The sequence below is a fragment of the Arthrobotrys flagrans genome, assembly GCF_004000055.1.
Source record: "Arthrobotrys flagrans strain CBS H-5679 chromosome Unknown unitig_1, whole genome shotgun sequence".
In the NCBI taxonomy this organism is placed as follows: domain Eukaryota; kingdom Fungi; phylum Ascomycota; class Orbiliomycetes; order Orbiliales; family Orbiliaceae; genus Arthrobotrys; species Arthrobotrys flagrans.
In genome coordinates, this window is record NW_027137556.1 from 4,705,724 (window position 1) to 4,724,727 (window position 19,004).

A 19,004-nucleotide genomic window follows, 5' to 3' on the forward strand; every position below is an offset into this window, starting at 1 on the left:
CTTCATCGATCCAATCCTTCGAAAGTTCAGGCAGCTTTTGACAGCTACCTCGTCTATAAAACACCTCCAGCACCCTCAGCCCCATCCCCGATCTCTTCCTCTAAAAAACCATCTCATCCTACCTTCGTACCTATCATTTCTACAAAACCAAGCGGAAATATCAGTGGTGGCCCGGCGTCTCTGTATCAAAGGGGGGGCATCCTTGCAGCGACGTACGATTTCCGGGCCACCACAGATATTTTCCATGGCTTCGTGTTACCGAAACTGTTGGATTAATTTGATCAAAACTTTTGATTGAATTGCCTTTTTTTTTTTTTTTTTTTTTTTTTTTTCCACTTGAGGTCAGAAAACTGATTGGTCTTTTAACCAGTTATTATTAGCTGGGGGTTTTTCAACCGCGAATATAATGCGTTGCTAGCTATGGCTGTATGCATGCTATTCAAGGCATATTTGCTCAACTCTTCATAAAATCTATTATATTAGCGAACCGCTATATTCACTATACAAAGGGGAGGTATGCTCGAACCCGGACTAAGACGAGGTGCCCCCCCTTCATCCTCACAACTTCAAACTTAGTACGGGCTACGAGTATACCTCCTATATAGCTTCGTGATATCGAAGCTGTATTTTATAGCTATATTTTTTGACAAAGGTTCTATTTTGTTTTGTTTTCGAAGCGGAGGTATTTGTGATGAAGAGACGTTATCGTTTTCCGTCAAGTAAGGGGGTGGGAGACGATTCGTCTCGACTTCGTCACGGAATACCTTCCATGGCTTCGTGATATCGAAGCTGTTTATTTAAACAGTACCGAAATAAAATATCTTGTTAGGTTAAAAGCTAGAAGGGCCATGTTGAATCGCTAAAGTGGAGAGGTATTCGTGATATCGAAGGTCTGTTAACATGTGCATCTCTTTTTGTTCTTCCTTGCCGTGGATAAGATCTGTGTGCCCCCTGCTTCCAGCTTGCCTCTAACACCGTAAGATCGCCAACAACGACAGGGCTGTGCACCACAAACTAAGACAAGAACGATTGACACGACCTGTGTTGTCTTTTTTGCTTTTGAAAAACCAGGAACAACACTCCCCTTGGTTGGTAAATGCCGGAGGCGGTTTCACAATTATTATGATCATCGTTGCGTGCAGGATGTTGGGAGGAGGGTATATAGTCTCGAGGCGGGTCTTTTATTTCTTGCGAACACCTAGCTTGAATTTACGAACTACATATTCTGCAGCGGGTTTCTTTCATTCTTTCGTGTTATAAACTTGAATTGATTTCGAATTCAACCACGATCATTTATTGATATCGGTACAGGCCAGGTTGAATCCGTCTACGGTCGCTGTACAAACTACGATTCCCCTTTTTTTGTTTGTGAAGCTCGATATCCGGGTTTTATGGAATATATATATATATACGAGTACCTACTTTAGTACTTATTCAAGAGTCTTCCATCGTATGGCCTTGGACGGGAAGGAGTAGAAACTGCAGTTGAATGCCTTCTGATATCTCAATATCTCCAACAAACCAATATAAAAAATGATCACCCCACGGACCCGCCTCACCCCTCGCCTCCTCTCGGTCCCGCTCGCCCTCTTCCTCCTCCTGATAATCTATACCCACCAAGGCATCTTTACAATATTCGAACAATACTCCATAACCCCCCCTTCAAAAACCCCAACACTCCACCTAATCGGCGACTCCTCAATGTGTAAAGGTGGAACAAACGATGGTGTTAAGGGTGTAAAATACGAAGGTACCTCCCCCCTCCTCCCGCAATTCCTATATCGGAGCAGATGTGCTAATAGAGGGTTATAAAGGCTGGGGAGAATTCATGAAAAACTACTTTACCATCCCCGTTATATCCCACGCGATCTCCGGCCGCAGCTGTAGAATGTACTCCCGCGAAGGGAGGTTCGATAAGGTCCTTTCCATCGTCAACCCAAACGACTATGTGATCATCCAATTCGGACGGAATGAAAAGGGTACTTTGCATCCAAAGGATAACGGAAAAACCGTTTGTCCGGGTCCCAATATCACCCAGACCTGCCAAAGCAACTTCCAGGGGAAGGAAACAACGGTGTTGACGTTTGGGGGGTATATTTCCAACGCTACGAGGATATTTAAAGAGAGGGGTGTTAACGTTATCATTGCGTCTCCAACTACAAATAACGCTTATTCATTTTCTACCGACAAGTTCTTCGATAAACCGAACGAATGGGTTGGATATTCGGAAGGGGTGGCGAGGTATGAGGAAGTAGAGTATGTTGATCATTTTAAGTATGGGATTGATATGATGAGGAGATTGGGCAAGGAGGGAACGCAGGAGTTGTATCCGGTTAAGAGCGATAGGTCGCATACTAATGCGCTTGGGGCGGATATGATGGCTAGGGCTTTTGTGAGGGGGGTTGTTTGCGGAGGGGGTGGATTGGGGAGGTGGCTCGATGGGGAGGCGATGGGCAGGGTTGGGGGTTAGTATTTTTCTTTCCTTGATTTTTGATTTGGGACGTATATGGATGTCAAGATGTCAAGATTCTTAGATGGTGGATATTTTGGTGTTGGAGTTTACGCGAGAAGTGGATGGCTGGGAGTTGGGTATGAAATTGTGGCTAATTCTCTGGGCGTATTTTAGGCGACTGCTTGGATTGAACCATCTACGCAAAATTATATCGGGGCGTTCTGATCTTTTTATACCGGGCGTTTTCCTTTTCCCTCTCTTCAAAGATGGTTATCGAAAGACTGGAGAATCCAATAAATTTAATTCGCGTGATATCAATTGGGATATGGGATATCACGTTTTTCCGGGGAGGGAAGGGGTTTGTGTCACGTCCGTCATCCTTCAGGCTTTTTGGGGCTAATTGTGAGGTTGCATCCGGGCTTCGCAATATGATACATAGATCGATATCGAGACCGGTTCGGGGTTACGTAATTTTGGTGTCTATGGAATATCGTCGTCATTGTCAGACTGCTGCTATATTGTATTTGATCATGAGAATTAAAGGAGTAACATGGACATAGAATAGAAAGCATTGAAATTGAACCAAACCTGGGTTAGTAGCGGTAAACCCTCCTAATATCTGCATTTTGTCAAACTACTCAAACCCGTCGACGGGCGGAAACCTGCAATCTAACGGAGCGGTATGTATGTACGGAGGCAGTACCTTGCAGCCCCCGTACATTTTCCTTCAAAGATCTTTTAAACTCTCCATCTTGGTCGCACGAACCCAAGGACGATCACAAGAATACCAGAGAATAGAAAGGAATCTTGGGTCGTACATCGTCCACGCCCAGCATGCGACAAGCGCGAATAATTGAGCTCAGCCAAGGAATTTCGGGGTTAATGCTTCGCCTCCTTGCGAGCTTTTGGGAAGGGAAGCAGATGCTCCTGTCTGCCAGCAAGCGAGAGGAGGGATGGAATCGAGAAGAGAGCTAAAGGAGGGTCGCATCGAGAACAATTGGACATGAGGCTGCGAACCCACTTTTTTTTGCCGTGTTTTCCCCCCTCCCTCTTCATCGAAGGTCTTCCCTGTCAGAATATCTGTGGATGAAGAGCTAAATAAAGACATTTTTCTTTTGGGGATCGTGATCAAAAAAGAGGCTGGAATGGAACCAACAACCGGACATGCATACTTCTACCATAAAATGTTCTTCGTATTCGATTTCTGTCAAGCGGAGTACTCCAGAATTACGTTGACCGACCCGGACCGGATCGAATAGAAAGAAAGAAAGAAAGAAAGACAGGATATTCGGGGCTAAAGCAAAAGGAGGGTAGCATCGAAGGGCCAGCCGACCAGGCCCAGTCGGATCTCAGAGAATTGGCACTGAGAACGATGAAAATGATTATACCTGAGATTTGAATGAAAAAATCGGACGATTCTCCGACTCTCCCTCTCCCTCGCACTCTCAACAATCTCCGTGCTCTTTTATAGCAGATCCGGAGTGGTTTGTTGAACAGTAGTATATTTTGGTCTTCTGTTTCCAGCCTCAGCTTCAACATCTCGACCGAAAAAAGAAAACCTCTTAAAGTCAAGAAAGCCCCCATCGACAGGCGGAAATCCCAGGAACCGACAAGACTCGTCCACGCCCCCTAATAATATCACACACTCTCACACTCTCTCATCCTTCCCTCTCCCTCTCCCCCTCTCCCAGCACTGGTTAAACTAACCAGTCTCTATAATATAATATTCCTCCTCCTCTTCTTTCTTTTCTGGAGTCAATACGCTCGTTCTTCAGGTACTAATACTGTCGGGTGTCGGTATAACTTACCAACAACGGCAGGGAATCTGCGTCATTATTACCGGGCCAGATCCAGACTAATATAACAATCAAACAACTTCCTGAATAATATAATATCCAGACTCTCTCTCTTCTCGGACTGCCTGAAGGAAAGGAAAGGAAAGGAACGACTCTCGTTATTGTTCATGACATCTTCGTCTTCACGGCCACCACGAGGGTTACAATTATATCGACTCTCCACTTCGGACTTCTAATAAAAGTAATCCTTCTTCGCTCTCATCCGATCAGGATACCCCCCACCTTCGCTCTTCAAATCGGCACTCCGAAAGTCGCTGTCAAAGCCACGAACAAACACCTCACCTCGCTACTACGCCGTTCGCTGTTTGTCTACGTCTGTCCGTGTTTTGAATCAAAGCCTTCGTCGTCTTTGTCGTGTCTTTTGCGATCGTTCAGTCAAGTTAGCGACCATTCTTAAGATCTTACGACCAATTCACGACCCTCTCGAGCTCTCCGACTCGAACAGTGTTAATAATCCGACTCGAACTTGTTACCAAAAACATCGCTCTCCGCAAAAGGCGATTTTTGAATACCAAAGTCTCCCGCTTGGAGTTCATTAATTTTTTTCCTCCTTGGAAAGCCGGGTTTCTCTTTCGAATAAATTCGGACTGGGAAAAACCCTTCGCAAACAGTTAATCAACAGCGGAAGAAAAAAAAGGGAAGAATTTCCATTTCCGTGCATTTTTTTCGCTGCTGTCTGCCAGCTGTTGCCAATTCGACAGCATCGATCATCATTTCAACCTATCCGCGGCCCTCCGCTCGGATTCGATAACTTCTTTTTACTTCTCCGAATGACGGCTTCCGAATTGTAATTTCTATTAAATAAAACCTTCCATTCGAATAGTATATATATTACGTATAACAGGGGTTTTTCTGGTTGGTCGTGCGGGTGGCTATCTACTCCCACTGTTGGTTCCGACAACATGCGGTGGTTCAAATTGGCTGCGGCTTACACGGCTGCCTGCGCCGTCCGGTCGAGTGCATACGATCTTGACATCAATGATAGAGGTGAGTTGTTCGTAGTCGGAAAATGTGGTTATGATTTCTAATTATTATTTTTTGAACAGAATCGATAAAAGCGGGCGCCGTGCTGGCCGCCGACGGCATGATGCACTACTACGCCGGACATCTACCGGGAAACACACCCGGTATTCTACCTCCGCCGTACTACTGGTGGGAAGTGGGTGCCATGTTTGGAGGGTTGATCGATCACTGGTGGTATACGGGGAACGATACATGGAACGACATCGTCATGCAGGGTATGCTGCACCAGATTGGGGCCGACGGTATGGTGATGCCGAAGAATCAGACGACAACGGAGGTACCATTACACATCACCACTCTACATCGGATCTTGGCTAATGCGAGCAGGGTAACGACGACCAAGCCTTCTGGGCTATCGCCACAATGATGGCCGCCGAACGCGGCTTCCCCAACCCTCCGGAAGGCCAGCCGCAATGGCTCGCCGTCACCCAAACGGTCTTCAACCTACAGACGACAAGATGGGATAACGAAAATTGCGGTGGCGGTCTCCGGTGGCAGATCTTTACGTGGAACAACGGTTACGATTATAAGAATACCGTCTCGAACGGCTGTCTCTTCCAGCTTGCCACCCGTTTGGCACGGTACACCGGTAACGAAACTTACTCCGAGTGGGCGAATAAGATTTGGGACTGGAGCGTCGACGCCGGTTTGATTTCCGACGATTACCGATTCTACGACGGTTTGGATATCCGATCGAACTGCACCATCAACCACAACCAATGGTCGTACAATGCCGGCCTGTACCTCGCCGGCTCGGCGTTCATGTACAACATCGTACGTCCCCTCGCTCGCCCCCTTTTTTTTTACTCCCCCGAGCTAACTGACTCTCCAGACCACCGGCGACGAGCAAACCAAATGGAAAAAGCGCCTCGACGGCATCCTCTGGATGGCCGGCGTCTTCTTCCACCCCCAACAGACCGATGTCATGTACGAAGCCATCTGCGAACCCTACCCTCGCGGCTGCAATACCGACCAAAAGTCATTCAAAGCCTACTTTTCCCGCTGGCTAGCGATAACCACCCAAATGGCGCCCTACACCGCCGACCTCATCATGCCCAAACTCCGTACCTCGGCCGTTGCGGCGCTGAAGACCTGCGTCGGCGGTACCGACGGCGTCACCTGTGGTCTGAAATGGTACGAAGGCGACTGGGGTGCCTGGGACGGTAGTTACGGTGTTGGGGAACAGATGGCGGTCATGGAAGTTTCGCAGAGCCTTCTGATCGAAGGTATGCCGGCGCCGTTTACGGAGTATGTCGGCGGGAATAGTACCGGTGACCCATCCGCTGGCGGTGGAGGTGATAATCCACAGTTGAACGCTATTGTGGATTTATCGATGCCGACGGCGGGACAGAAGGCCGGAGCGGCGTTCGCGACGTTGACGGTGCTGTCTATGACGGGGTATATGGTTTATTACATGGTCACATGAACCGTCCCGTCGGTCGACATGAAGTTGTGTTTTTTCTTGTGACATCGTTGGGCTTGCCTTTTGCATCGGGTGGGATTCGATTTCTTTATATACTAATCTTTTTGATGCTCTTATTGATTTTTAATTGTCCTGCTTGATTCGTCTGCATATTTTTGTCCGAAAGGGATCGAAAAATGAGACTCGATTGTGTAAAGTCTCTGAGGAGTTTAGCCTTTTTTTTTTTTTTTTCGTTCATTCCTTTGGGCCCCTACTAACCACATTGCATTGGGAAAAATCATATGGAGTTCTTTTTTGATTTTGATGACTCTTTACTACTCATTCCCTTTTTACCTTCCTTCTCATATTCTTCTTCCTCATACGGTCCTTTCTGACACGTTGCATATTCTCTGCGACCCTGCATCATTGTTTCCGTATTGCGGAATAGTTTTTGATGAAAGTGTGAGAACAAGATTCATTCTTGTCTGTTTCAAAAGTGGGGGGGTCGATAAGGGAGGGGATATTCGGAGTATATACATGTCCATACACACGCAAGTAACCTGATATCTACTGCTGTATTTATTACATATAATGTATAGCGTCGAGTACCATTATATTCTTAAGTATCCATCTCACACCTCTTCTACCAAACCACCTGGTAATAAATGACTAATCCTCCTCATCCCCACTCCCCCCCTCAACCCCCACGACCACATCCCCCGCCTTCGCCCTCCTCTCCTCGAAAAACTCATCAAACCTCTCATCCCCTCCCTCCACCTCCGGCATTTCCCAAAAATAATCATTTCCTCCGCTCTCAACACCCTCGACTTTATCCTTCTGATACTCCCCATACTCCTCTTCGTCATCGGACACATCCGCCACCGCCTCGACCGTAAACTTCGTCCCGGTGGCGGGGCCGTACCCGTACGGAAACCACTTTAGCGCTCTTGCCATCAACGCCTGTTTCCTCTTAACTATATCCGCTGGAAACAGCGTTTTCATTTCCTCATCTTCTTCGTACCTTCTTTGATTTTTTCTTTCTTTTCTTTTCGCTGCCATTTGTGAAATCCACTGCAACGGATTCGTCGGGATGTTTACGAATTCTTCGTAATGTTCTTTCCCCCAGTCCAGATGGATTATGAGGACCGGAATGGTCTGCCGGGGTTGGAATACTACGTATTCGTGCTCGTTATTCGCAACGTGACTATCGGCGTTTGGGTATGGTTTTGTCTGTTCACGCCAGTTATCTTCCCTTGTCATCTTCGCCGGTCTTCCCATTATCGTAGCGCAGACGATGAGTTTCAATCCGCTAAAGTTTGTGGCGGGGGTGGGGGTTGCGTCGAAGCCGGAGTACATTAATGAAAATTGGGGGGAAGGGGAGGAGTAGACTCCCCTGCCGTAGGTGTTGCCGCAACGGATTTCGAGGGGAAGGCTTGTGGAGGGGTTAATGTCACCCGGTCTTAGAAACCCGTGTTTTACGATCGATGGGATGTTGGAGCGGGGGGTGCCGTGGAAGGTTATTTTGGGGGTTGTTAGGTATGTTGCATACGACTCTTTTTCGCGGCGGTCTGCGAGAGCACCGGAGGATTTCGAACGGTGGTGGTGAGTTATCGGGACGGATTTTTTGAGGTGGGATGTGGGGAGGGTGAGTAGGCGGGTTCGGATGGCGGATTGGATGGTGTGAAAGTCGGCGTACAGACGGGGTTTTAATACGTTTTCGACGTGGAGGATACGGTAGTTCGTGGGTATTGTTTCGCAGATTTGGGGGATTGATTTCCCTAGTAACTCTTGGATGGTCGGCGGGGTCGTATAAGATGTTAAATCGACTCCCGATTCCGAGGAGAGGATTTGGGATCTCGTAGTTAAGGATGGGGAGGTTATGTTCAATGGCACCGAAGGTGATCGCTTCGATGGCAGTTCGGCGCGGTAGGTTTTTAGATGCTCATCCGTGGTCTTTGCGAGGGAAAAGGCGATATTATCAGGTTCGTAAATCCCATAATTCTCATTCTCCTCGCGAGTTAACCAGCGGTCAATGCTCTCCCCCTCTTCAAACCCCACCATGATCTTCTTCAATTCGACCCTCAACCCATCAGCCACCAGTCTAGGGAGAGTTATATTCTTCACCTCATATTCTAGCGGTAATACGGGATAACGGGGGCCGGTTGTTAATGTCAATACCAACTCTGGGTGGGAAAAAACAAGGGTTTCGTGAAGAGAGGGGTCAAAACGGGTTGATTCGGGGAGGAGGGAGGAAGAGACAATTAGGTCGATTTCTTCTGAGCGGAGGAGGGAGAGTTGGATTAGGTCGTCTTCTGTGAAGGTTATTGAGGGGGTGGTGGGGAGGGGGAGTTCGTTGGTGAAGGTTGCGGGCTCCTTAGTAGTAGCGGAAGAAGAAGAGGCAGCGTCTTCTTCTTCTTCTTCTTCTTCTGAGGAGTAGTAGGGGTAGGAGTATTCATTGTTTCCGTCTTCTGAGGAATGGGTATAAGACTCGCTATGGCCTTCGTTCAATGTGACGGATTGGAGTTTTGAGGATATAGCGGTAGCCATTTTAAGTTATCGAAAGCAGGGTCAATAGGGTTAAAAAGACATTGGTATCAACAGAGTCAATTGCTTATAAGACAAGAAACAATCGATAGCTTCTAGCTAGTAACTTTGGCATCTAGAACAAACTGAGTCTGGCGACGAGATAATATCTGGAGCACCTTAATCAATAAGACTGCCTACGGTGAATATCAAAGTTGAAGAAGACGAAAATACCCCAGATTTATACATGCGTTGCAAAGCGTTGTCGTCAACCGTCACCCCTGTTCACCACTCCCAATCCGGTCGGTTTCACTCTAAACATAAACGGGCTATGCACTTTTGACTCATGACCTGGTAACTAGAAGCTTGAGAAATTCGCGAACGAAGGCGCTGCTTCTTAGCGAGAAAAAAGCCGTAGCATGGCCTTATTTTGGGTATGGATTCAGGAACGGGAAGGTTTAAGGCGTCCTCAAGGCGTACACGAGGCGTGGGCTGAAATGCCAATGTTGCACATTGTGCTTTCTGCTATTGTGTATTCTGTGTGAAAGTCTGTGCGTGTTTGATGCATTTGAGGATTACTTTGTGCTTTTCGGAATGATTCATCGGATCGAATTTTCATAATACTTTTGTCGATTGAATGCGTTTTCGCGCAATTGCATTGATATGGACGGGAGAGAGGTTGTTGCATTTTTGGGTTAAGATGTGTTGTTTCTGTCATCACCAACACAATCTGGTTACGAGACAGTCGAGTTTATCCCAGCAGCGCTACATCGGCCGCCGGACCGTATAAGCTCATATCAATGTGCTAACTTTACCGCATGGGATTTGGAAAGGCTTCAAAGATTGCTTTGGAATTTTAACGTAGGTCTTGAAGCGTTTTAGACTAGATGCCTTTACTGGTTGCTTTGAATTTTATCCTGCATGAAGCGGATTTCCGTCCCCCAGCTATATCGTAAGTACTTAGGTAGGCGTACTGGCCTCGAGACTACCTATCCGCGAATATACAGATCCGGTATCACTACTAATACTCCTCAACCGTTTTGCCTAAAATTGCATCATTTCAAAGATGTAACTGTCTATTAATACCTTGTCTACCATGGTAGAATTGAACCATGATGGAATTGTAATGTAAGACCATCTGCTCCCCACGTGGTTAATACACGCGAAATAAGCTATAAATACGATATGATTCTATGAAGATTGTGAAAATCGATGCAGGAAATGATAGCATTATATTGCTCGAATAGTAACTGGGTAATGGCTCGTCGGGAGGGGTGTCTGCATCCCGTCTTCATCGCTGTAGTGGCTTCACTCCCCTGTCGACGTTCTGATATATCGATATTCCACCGTAGCGAGTACAACCAAAGTATAATATGTCTGACCATAAGGGTAAAGAGACGACGGAGAGGCCTCCATCTCCTGCTCCTCCGACGTCACCAACAATATCATCGTTGTCTTCGTCTCCACCCAGAATCCCGATCAATGACGAGAAGAAATCAACACCAAACCCCCTCTCCAACGACCCATCTACCTGGGACCCTCTTTTAAAAGTATCTCCCAAACTCCCACCGCTCAAACACGAAGAGAAGTTCTCGATGTGTCCCCACTGTCGTCGCGTAGAGACCGATCTCTGCCGTTCCCACCGTTGGAACAACTGCCAGCAACCCGTGCCTACCGATTTCGCGATGAAGAATCCCGTCTTCCTGCATTGAAATCCCTCCCACCAACCCGTCGATACCGTTTCGACGATCCGACAGACGAAGGCACAGCTGGAGTCTACCCAGACCCAGAACTAAAATTCAAGCTAGGCCGTCCTCCGTTCCTACGTTTCCTCCCATTGATTATTGTGGCTTCGATTCGGAAGAATGTTCCTCCCGATGGGGTTTCGCAGAAACCGATGCCGACTTGCGAGAATTTGAATTATCCGACTACGATCCAGTTCGATGTTTTGGACCATGCTACTGTTCGTGGGAATCATACCGGTAGATATAATTTCATCACCATTTCGAATCAGACACATATCGGAAGGTTTACGCTCTCACCGATCTATGATCTAGAAACGATTCAAAACGACTTTACGCTTACAACTCGTGAGGGAGGCCTTCTTAACGTTAGTATCAACTATTTCCTACGATCAATGCAATACACCGTCAACTACCACAACGGAAATGACACAACTCCCTCGCCATTACCCGAATACTTCGGCGGATCATGGCAAGAAACTCCCGCCTTCTACTTCCCAAACCTATCGCCGGCAATATCTGCCAAGAAACTGGATAAATGGCAAATCAAAGCGTTTTCTGAAGGTAGTTTTCTAGACATCTTCAAGTTTGCGAGCGATGCTAGAAAGCCGTGGATTAGGACTCTCGATGGGCAGTTTAATGCTAGAAAATCCTATATGGAGGCTTGTGCTATGGGTGGAGTTGAGGATGTGACGGTTTTGGTGCCGGCTGGGGTTTTGCTTATTGAGTTTGCGAAGGATGTTTATGATACTACTAAGGGGGTTGTTTCGGAGGAGCAAGGGGGTTTATTAACATATATAAAAAAATTTTCTTTCGTTAGTGCTGTAGATGATATGCTTGTTTTTATAAAGCTTGTGGGTCATATGTATTGCGAGGGTTTGGCGCTAGAGTTGAGGTTATACTGACCCCTTTTCCCCTTTGAGTCCCTTATGCAAGGTAACCTCGGGGTCATATACAAAGCTTTTCCGAATTGCGTTTCCTTTGTTACTTTTTGTTTCCCTTACTGTCTTTACTACCGCCGTTGATGTTACGGCTTACAGTCGACTTTTCGAAGCTTTGTTCTTACAACATGAAATGGGTTGAGCATAGATTCAATTACCCATACCCATTGTCCATTTTTTTAATGACTTGTTCGTTGTTAGTATTAGTTTGGAGACCGGTTTAGCATAATGATCCTGCGAGCAATGGCCCATTGCTTTTATATATTGAATCATATATCAACGTGTAGAACTAGAAAACTGCTATATCGAGAACTCGGTAAGTACATGAGGATTATACAAAGCAAATATGAAAATAAACTCAACCGTCTTCATCCGTCAGTGGTTGGATCGCTAGGTGGAAGCGGCTTCGAAGCTTCTAGACCAGCTTTGTGTATCCAGTTTAATTTACATGATTCGAGAGTGGCATCGCAGTCTTCTAGGCCCACGGCTTGACACTTCTCGCAAGGAGGTTTGCGTAGGAGCTTGATGATTCTTCTGTGTATGTATCCCTGACGTTCATCGGCCTTAACCTCCTCCTCATCATAGGGGTAAGACTCGTCCACGATATTGGCTCCGTTGTCTAGCAAGACCCGGACTACCTCTGGGTGTCCCTTTGCTGCTGCTGCGTTGAGTGCATTGCCGTATTTTCCACCCTTAGCGTTGATATCAACATTCTTAGCCAGTAGCAACTCTATTAATTGTTCATTGCCGCCTACCGCTGCCGATTGAAGTACGTTTCCATATTCTCCGCCTTGAGAATTAATATCAGCACCATATTTTAATATCAGCATTTCTGCTATTTCCGAATTGCCCCGGTATACTGCTGCGTTAAGTGCATTTCCATATATTCCGCCTTGAGCATTAGGATCAGCACCACGTTCGATTAGAAGCTCTACCGCACTCTTACTGTCTCCAGAAACTGCCGCTAGGAGTGCGCTCCCGATGCCACCAGTGTTGATATCAGCACCTTTGTCTAGCAGCAGTCCTAGAACGTCACTACGGCCCGCACTTGCGGCTGGTATAATTCCTCCATTAGCATCAGCGCCGTGGCTCAATAATAATTCAACGACCTCGTAATGGCCGCTATATACCGCCCAGTAGAGACCATCGTCAGCGCTAGCGCCACTGCGTAACAGTAGTTCAACGACCTTGTAATAGCCTTTATATCCCGCCCATTGGAGACCATTGTCAACGCTGGCGCCTTTGCTTAACAGTAGTGCAACGACCTCGTAATGGCCCTTGGATGCCGCCCCGTCGAGACCATTGTTAGCGCTGGCGCCTTTGCTTAACAGTAGTTCAACGACCTCGTAATGGCCATTAGATGCCGCCCCGTCGAGACCATTGTTAGCGCTGGCGCCTTTGCTTAACAGTAGTTCAACAACCTCATAATGGCCATTAGATGCCGCCCAATTAAGACCGTTGTCAGCGCTGGCGCCTTTGCTTAACAGCAGTTCAACGGCCCCATAATGGCCGTTAGATGCCGCCCATTTGAGGCCATTGTCAGCGCTGGCGCCTTTGCTTAACAGTAGTTCAACGACCTCGTAATGGCCATTGGATGCCGCCCCTTCGAGACCATTGTCAGCGCTGGCGCCTTTGCTTAACAGTAGTTCAACGACCTCGTAATGGCCATTGGATGCCGCCTCTTTGAAACCATTGTTAGCATCGGCGCCGCGGCTCAATAATAGTTCAACGACCTCGTAATGGCCATTGGATGCCGCTTCTTTGACACCATTGTTAGCATCGGCGCCGCGGCTCAATAATAGTTCAACGACCTCGTAATGGCCATTGGATGCCGTCTCTTTGACACCATTATCAGCGCTGGCGCCTTTGCTTAACAGTAGTGCAACGACCTCGTAATGGCCATTGGATGCCGCCCCTTCGAGACCATTGTCGGCGCTGGCGCCTTTGCTTAACAGCAGTTCAACGGCCCCGTAATGGCCTCTATATGCCGCCCATTCGAGACCAATGTTAATGCTAACGCCTTTGCTTAACAGTAGTTCAACGACCTCGTAATGACCTCTATATGCCGCCCCTTCGAGACCATTATCAGCGCTGACGCCTTTGCTTAACAGTAGTTCAACGACCTCGTAATGGCCATTAGATGCCGCCCCTTCGAGACCATTATCAGCGCTGGCGCCTTTGCTTAACAGTAGTTCAACGACCTTGTAATGGCCATTGGATGCCGCCCATTCGAGACCATTGTCAGCGCTGGCGCCTTTGCTTAACAGTAGTTCAACGACCTCGTAATGGCCATTGGATGCCGCCTCTTCGAGACCATTGTCAGCGCTGACGCCTTTGCTTAACAGTAGTTCAACGACCTTGTAATGGCCTCTATATGCCGCCCATGTGAGACCAATGTCAGTGCTAACGCCTTTGCTTAACAGTAGTTCAACGACCTCGTAATGCCAATTAGATGCTGCCTCTTTGAGACCATTGTCAGCGCTGACGCCTTTGCTTAACAGTAGTTCAACGACCTCGTAATGGCCATTGGATGCCGCCTCTTTGAGACTATTGTCGGCGCTGGCGCCTTTGCTTAACAGTAGTTCAACGACCTCGTAATGGCCATTGGATGCCGCCCCTTTAAGTATCCCGGCGTCGATTTCAATCCTCTCGTTCAACAATAGCTCGGCAATTTCATAATGTCCTGCAGCTGTTGCGATGTGAAGCGCATTGGACCCATCGGACTGTCGGGCATTGACGTCTGCCCCAGCCTTCAAAAGCGCCTGTACATGAGTCATGAGGTTTCTCCCTGCTGCTTCTAACAATGCCGTTCTTCCGTTGACAGCGCGTTCTTCGAGTTTAGCGCCCGGCCATTCTATGACTGATTGAAAAGTTTCCGGTCCGCATTTATTTTCAACTGCCCAAAACAGCGGGGTCCCATTAGACGAAACTGGGTGTCCCCTCCACAGATTTGTTGATTCGAATTCAGCGACTTTCCATAGATCTTCGATTAACTCTGGGCTATTATTTTTGATGGCCCATTTTATTACTCTTGATAGTCGGTAGGGTGAAGAGCCGCTTATGTCGTATTTCGTAGTTAGGAGTAAATCTAGTGGTCTCGCTTCCCTATGATCAAGGTCGTGTTCTAACCTTTTCCATAATTTGTTGCCCCGGATGTCAATATTGTGTAGAGTTTGAGGAGACTTGTTATGGACATTGTCGAGATATTGGATAACGTCTTTGTATTGCTGCTGAATTTCTTCGGCTCCAGGTGACAAGCAGCTCATATTATTTAGTTCCACTCCAATCCTGCGTCCGAATTCTCGATCTTGGTATTTCTGGGATCTTATACTGGAGCGGTAAAGCTCGCCGAGGGCCCGTATGGCCAACGCCTCGATTGTTGGGTCCTCGAGTTGGAGCAAGCCTTTCAAGGTGTCCTCACATTTTTGGTAATCACCACTTCGTCTTTGTAATTGTGCAGCGCGGACTATCTGTCGGCCCACTTCCTCTAGTACGGGTAATTTTTGTTGATGCAGAAGGGATGGGATGATGCTCGCCAATGCATCTTCGCGGGTTCCGAGGCCTGTGGCGATATACTTCTCAACTAAAATCTCGATGTTCGGCTCTGCTAACCCCAGGAACGGTCTATCCCTTGAAATTCCTAGGTCGATTATACCCTGTTGAGGCTTTCGGGTGCGGGGCTCGATGTCCTTCAGTGGTTCCATGATATTTGAGACTCTGTTGATGAACATTGTGTATATATCTTGGGCGATCATTTCTAGCGGCGAAGCTGTTGAAGGGGTTGACAACATTACTTGCGGTTGAGATTCAGATTGGGGGAAAGTCGAAGCTGTCACTGAGAGTATAGGTTGAATCTCAGATGTTGGAATGAAGGGACACGGATATTCACCATCATTAATCAGGAGTGTTTGGCTGATCCAAAGGCGGAGGATTGACTTCGTTTTCTCCTTCTTGGCCTTTTTTGTAACTGCTAAAATCTTGTCAAAGAATTTCTTTGAGTCCGGTTGGGGTTTTAGAGACCATTCCCATAGTCCCAATACTGCTTCCAGCTGGTGTTTGCTGATCGTCCATCGTCCATTCTCACGATAAAGGAGGAAGTATATTGGAAAACGATCACTATTCGGTTCCTTGTCTAGCCGACAAGTCGATGGCCATACTAACGCCTCCACAGCTTTCCATTCATCCGATACTTCCATCTCATCAGAGAATATATGTCTCGCGGTAGCTTCGATGGCCTGTTTGAGTTTTCCAGCAATAGCTCGAATTTGCGTATTCCACGGTCTTTCCTGCTCAGGTGTGATAGAATCCGTTAAACGGGCTATACGGTGTCTATAGTGTAGGATTCTTGCGGCTTTATTTGGCCTTTGGACATTTGTTTCATCTTTTTCGTGGAATTTGATCCATTCCATTGCTCTTCGCGCGCAGGAATATTCGTCGTGGCTGTTGCCGGGTTTTGGGAGGAAACCAACGATGTCCTGCCAGGTTTTTGTGCGTGATGTGACGATATTGACCTCAGGCTCAGTAGAATTTAATACAGAGGTTCCTGCGGCTGCAGCTGGGGTTTGAGGGTCGTGGGTTGGTTTGATGTCGACGATGTACCAGATACAGCCTGGATTTGTATCTGAATGTATTTAATGCTTAGCAAATCAATAGTTGGAAAATGTTACAGAGGTGGCACTTAATAGGTAACCGCCGCACATGTACTAACCGGTGAGTCGCGGTGAGGAACTTGTAGTGCCCGCCGTTGGCGCATGTCTACCGTGCTCCTGCGCCGCTCTCTCGATCTGTAGAGCAATCCAATCGAGTTCATGCCCTTCGACTTCTCTACGACCCTCCAATCTATTTTTCCCTTCATCGATCCGCTTACTTCTCAACGCCGCTCTAATAAACGCCATGATTAAAGTCACTGCCAGTTGATAAAGTGCCACGGAGCCATGTAGTCCTCTCAAGCCGATGAATTGGAATATAAACCCAAAAGTGGAAAATGTGATGGCAGGCCCGATGGCAAAGATTGTGGTAAACGGATTAGAACCGTCTACACGCCAGGAGGTTATATATTTATCTTTGTTTTCCCAATGAGCGAAGGAGTTGAAAACTTGGTCGCCTATGGATTGGTTCCCGGGTTGGAGCCAGAACATAGTGGCCTTTGGTGTGGGGGACGGGGTCTATACGTTGATATCAGAAAAACGTATATGCTGGTAAGTTATTCCGCCAAGTTACGCATCCCAGTATCGTAGAATTCGGAGAACGACGAAAGAAGGCATGTAACGTACCTTTTCACTTAACCCCACTGACCTAACTTCCTCGAACCTTCTTTCGTGCGTACGCCGGTCAATCAACATCGCGCACAGCCCCATGCCGACAACCAACATCCCCGTTCCGATAGCCGCAAGTGGAAAAGCCCATTTCTGCGGCGGTTTGCCATCCTCCCATATATCCGATGCATAATAAGAAGCCCAGGTAGCATATCCGAAGAAGCTCAACTGAAGTAAAATCCCAAAGACAGCAACAGCCCACTGGACCCATCGTGGTGGGGGTCTTATTCCAACGTTCAGAGATAAGTTAGGATGTGGAGCGAATGCATGCTCGGCGCCCCTTTGGTCTGGCTCCATAGTAGATGTAGTCGAATGTGGGGACGAAAATGAAAAGGTGTTTTTGACCTCTTTCCAATTTCCTGTTTTTAAAGGTCCACCATCGTCATGGAACTCTCCTGGGCAAAAGAAAGCCTCCGGTTTGTGAATCCCGCACGAAGGATACTTGACCGTCCCATCATCTTGTTCGCCCCCTTGCTCAGCACCCTGTCTCTTTTTCGGAAGCTTGATATAAAAGTCCTTACTCCCAGAAAAGATAAACTCCAAAATCTTTGGACGACCAAAAATCCGGCTGATGCCACCATTAGACCAAAGTTCACATACATCTCTGCTAGTAGAAGAACACAATTCGGCCTCTGAAATTCCATGAGCTTCTTGCGCCCTTCCTATAAACGCCTTTAAGGACGAATTTCCGCATACACGGATTACTGAGACAACGGCGGTTAGGACTCCCAGGGGTGCGACGGCGAAGATGATGTGGTCTAAGGTACTGGTTGATTCGCTAAGGAATTGCTTTGTAACTTGTTCGCCGAACAAGACAACTATAGGGGCGATGTCTGTTGCAAAGTTGTTGGCGAAGTCGTCCCAATTGCTGGCGCTGTCATCGTCACTAGCACCAGCCGCCCCGCGAACGAGGAGGGCTAGTGTAATTGGAGGGATGATATAAGCGGTCATTTAGGGGCATATACTGACGTATATTTTATAATTTAACGGTTGGCTTGGTCTCGTACCTAGCGTTGGCTTGATATTATGAAAAGCCGATAAGGAAATGACGCGACCATACGATTTGAGGGTGATGTTGATTTTTCGACACTTCTTAGTCTCGTACCGGCGCCAGCCTCCACTGATAGCCCACAGCTTGTGTGACTTGATATCCACTGCATGCAGAACTGAACTAATGAAGTAAGAGGCGAAATTACTATGTGCGCATTCGACATACCTGCATAGGAGATCCGTTGCAGGATAGCTATCTCGGACCTACACCAATGAAAATGAAGCACGTCGGCGGGTCTTGCAGCAACCCGCTTAAATATAGTCCCGAATACGGCAATGGTGGTTTTTAGATTTTGAAAATCTTGGCTAGGCTGAGTCGAATTTTGGCCAATCACAGAGAGGTGACCCTTTGGGTTAAAATGCCATTTTGGCAACTCAAAAGAAAAGCCGAAAATCGTGTTGTCGAAATCAGAATTTGCCCAAGAAGTGACCTATGACGGTGCCATGACTACTAGGCACCTTTGAAATTTATTCAGGTTGAAATTGGCATATAACAAAGGTGATTTCTATTATTTTTAAATCTGAAAATATCAGTTTGGAGTGAAAAACCGTTAAAACCGGATTTCGCGTTTCATGAGGTGCCGAAATTTAATTGCACAGTACGATCGATGCATGTTCACATTGTCGTACCGGAAGCTAAGTCGCTTAAGTAAAATCAAAAAGAGTTCCGCATCATTGCAGCAGCCACTTTCGTTAGTGC

The 19,004-nt window shown here is 47.1% G+C and overlaps 5 protein-coding genes across 5 annotated transcripts; 3 read left to right on the plus strand and 2 right to left on the minus strand.

The window, feature by feature from the left end:
• Window positions 1-1,533: 1,533 nt before the first annotated feature.
• DFL_009397 (uncharacterized protein) lies at window positions 1,534-2,643 on the plus strand (the record flags this gene model as incomplete). The annotated part of the gene is made up of 3 exons (XM_067639275.1): window positions 1,534-1,750; window positions 1,815-2,465; window positions 2,627-2,643. The coding sequence occupies 3 exons, from the start codon at window positions 1,534-1,536 to the stop codon at window positions 2,641-2,643; spliced, it is 885 nt and encodes a 294-aa protein (XP_067487081.1).
• Window positions 2,644-5,210: 2,567 nt separating this feature from the next.
• Window positions 5,211-6,757, plus strand: DFL_009398 (uncharacterized protein; the record flags this gene model as incomplete). The annotated part of the gene is made up of 4 exons (XM_067639276.1): window positions 5,211-5,295; window positions 5,355-5,608; window positions 5,659-6,105; window positions 6,164-6,757. The coding sequence occupies 4 exons, from the start codon at window positions 5,211-5,213 to the stop codon at window positions 6,755-6,757; spliced, it is 1,380 nt and encodes a 459-aa protein (XP_067487082.1).
• Window positions 6,758-7,402: 645 nt separating this feature from the next.
• On the minus strand, window positions 7,403-9,280 carry DFL_009399 (uncharacterized protein; the record flags this gene model as incomplete). Its single annotated transcript, XM_067639277.1, has 1 exon — window positions 7,403-9,280. The coding sequence occupies one exon, from the start codon at window positions 9,278-9,280 to the stop codon at window positions 7,403-7,405; it is 1,878 nt and encodes a 625-aa protein (XP_067487083.1).
• Window positions 9,281-10,629: 1,349 nt separating this feature from the next.
• Window positions 10,630-11,903, plus strand: DFL_009400 (uncharacterized protein; the record flags this gene model as incomplete). Its single annotated transcript, XM_067639280.1, has 2 exons — window positions 10,630-10,855; window positions 10,918-11,903. The coding sequence occupies 2 exons, from the start codon at window positions 10,630-10,632 to the stop codon at window positions 11,901-11,903; spliced, it is 1,212 nt and encodes a 403-aa protein (XP_067487084.1).
• Window positions 11,904-12,307: 404 nt separating this feature from the next.
• On the minus strand, window positions 12,308-18,205 carry DFL_009401 (uncharacterized protein; the record flags this gene model as incomplete). The annotated part of the gene is made up of 3 exons (XM_067639281.1): window positions 12,308-16,560; window positions 16,648-17,104; window positions 17,213-18,205. The coding sequence occupies 3 exons, from the start codon at window positions 18,203-18,205 to the stop codon at window positions 12,308-12,310; spliced, it is 5,703 nt and encodes a 1,900-aa protein (XP_067487085.1).
• Between the last annotated feature and the right edge of the window lie 799 nt (window positions 18,206-19,004).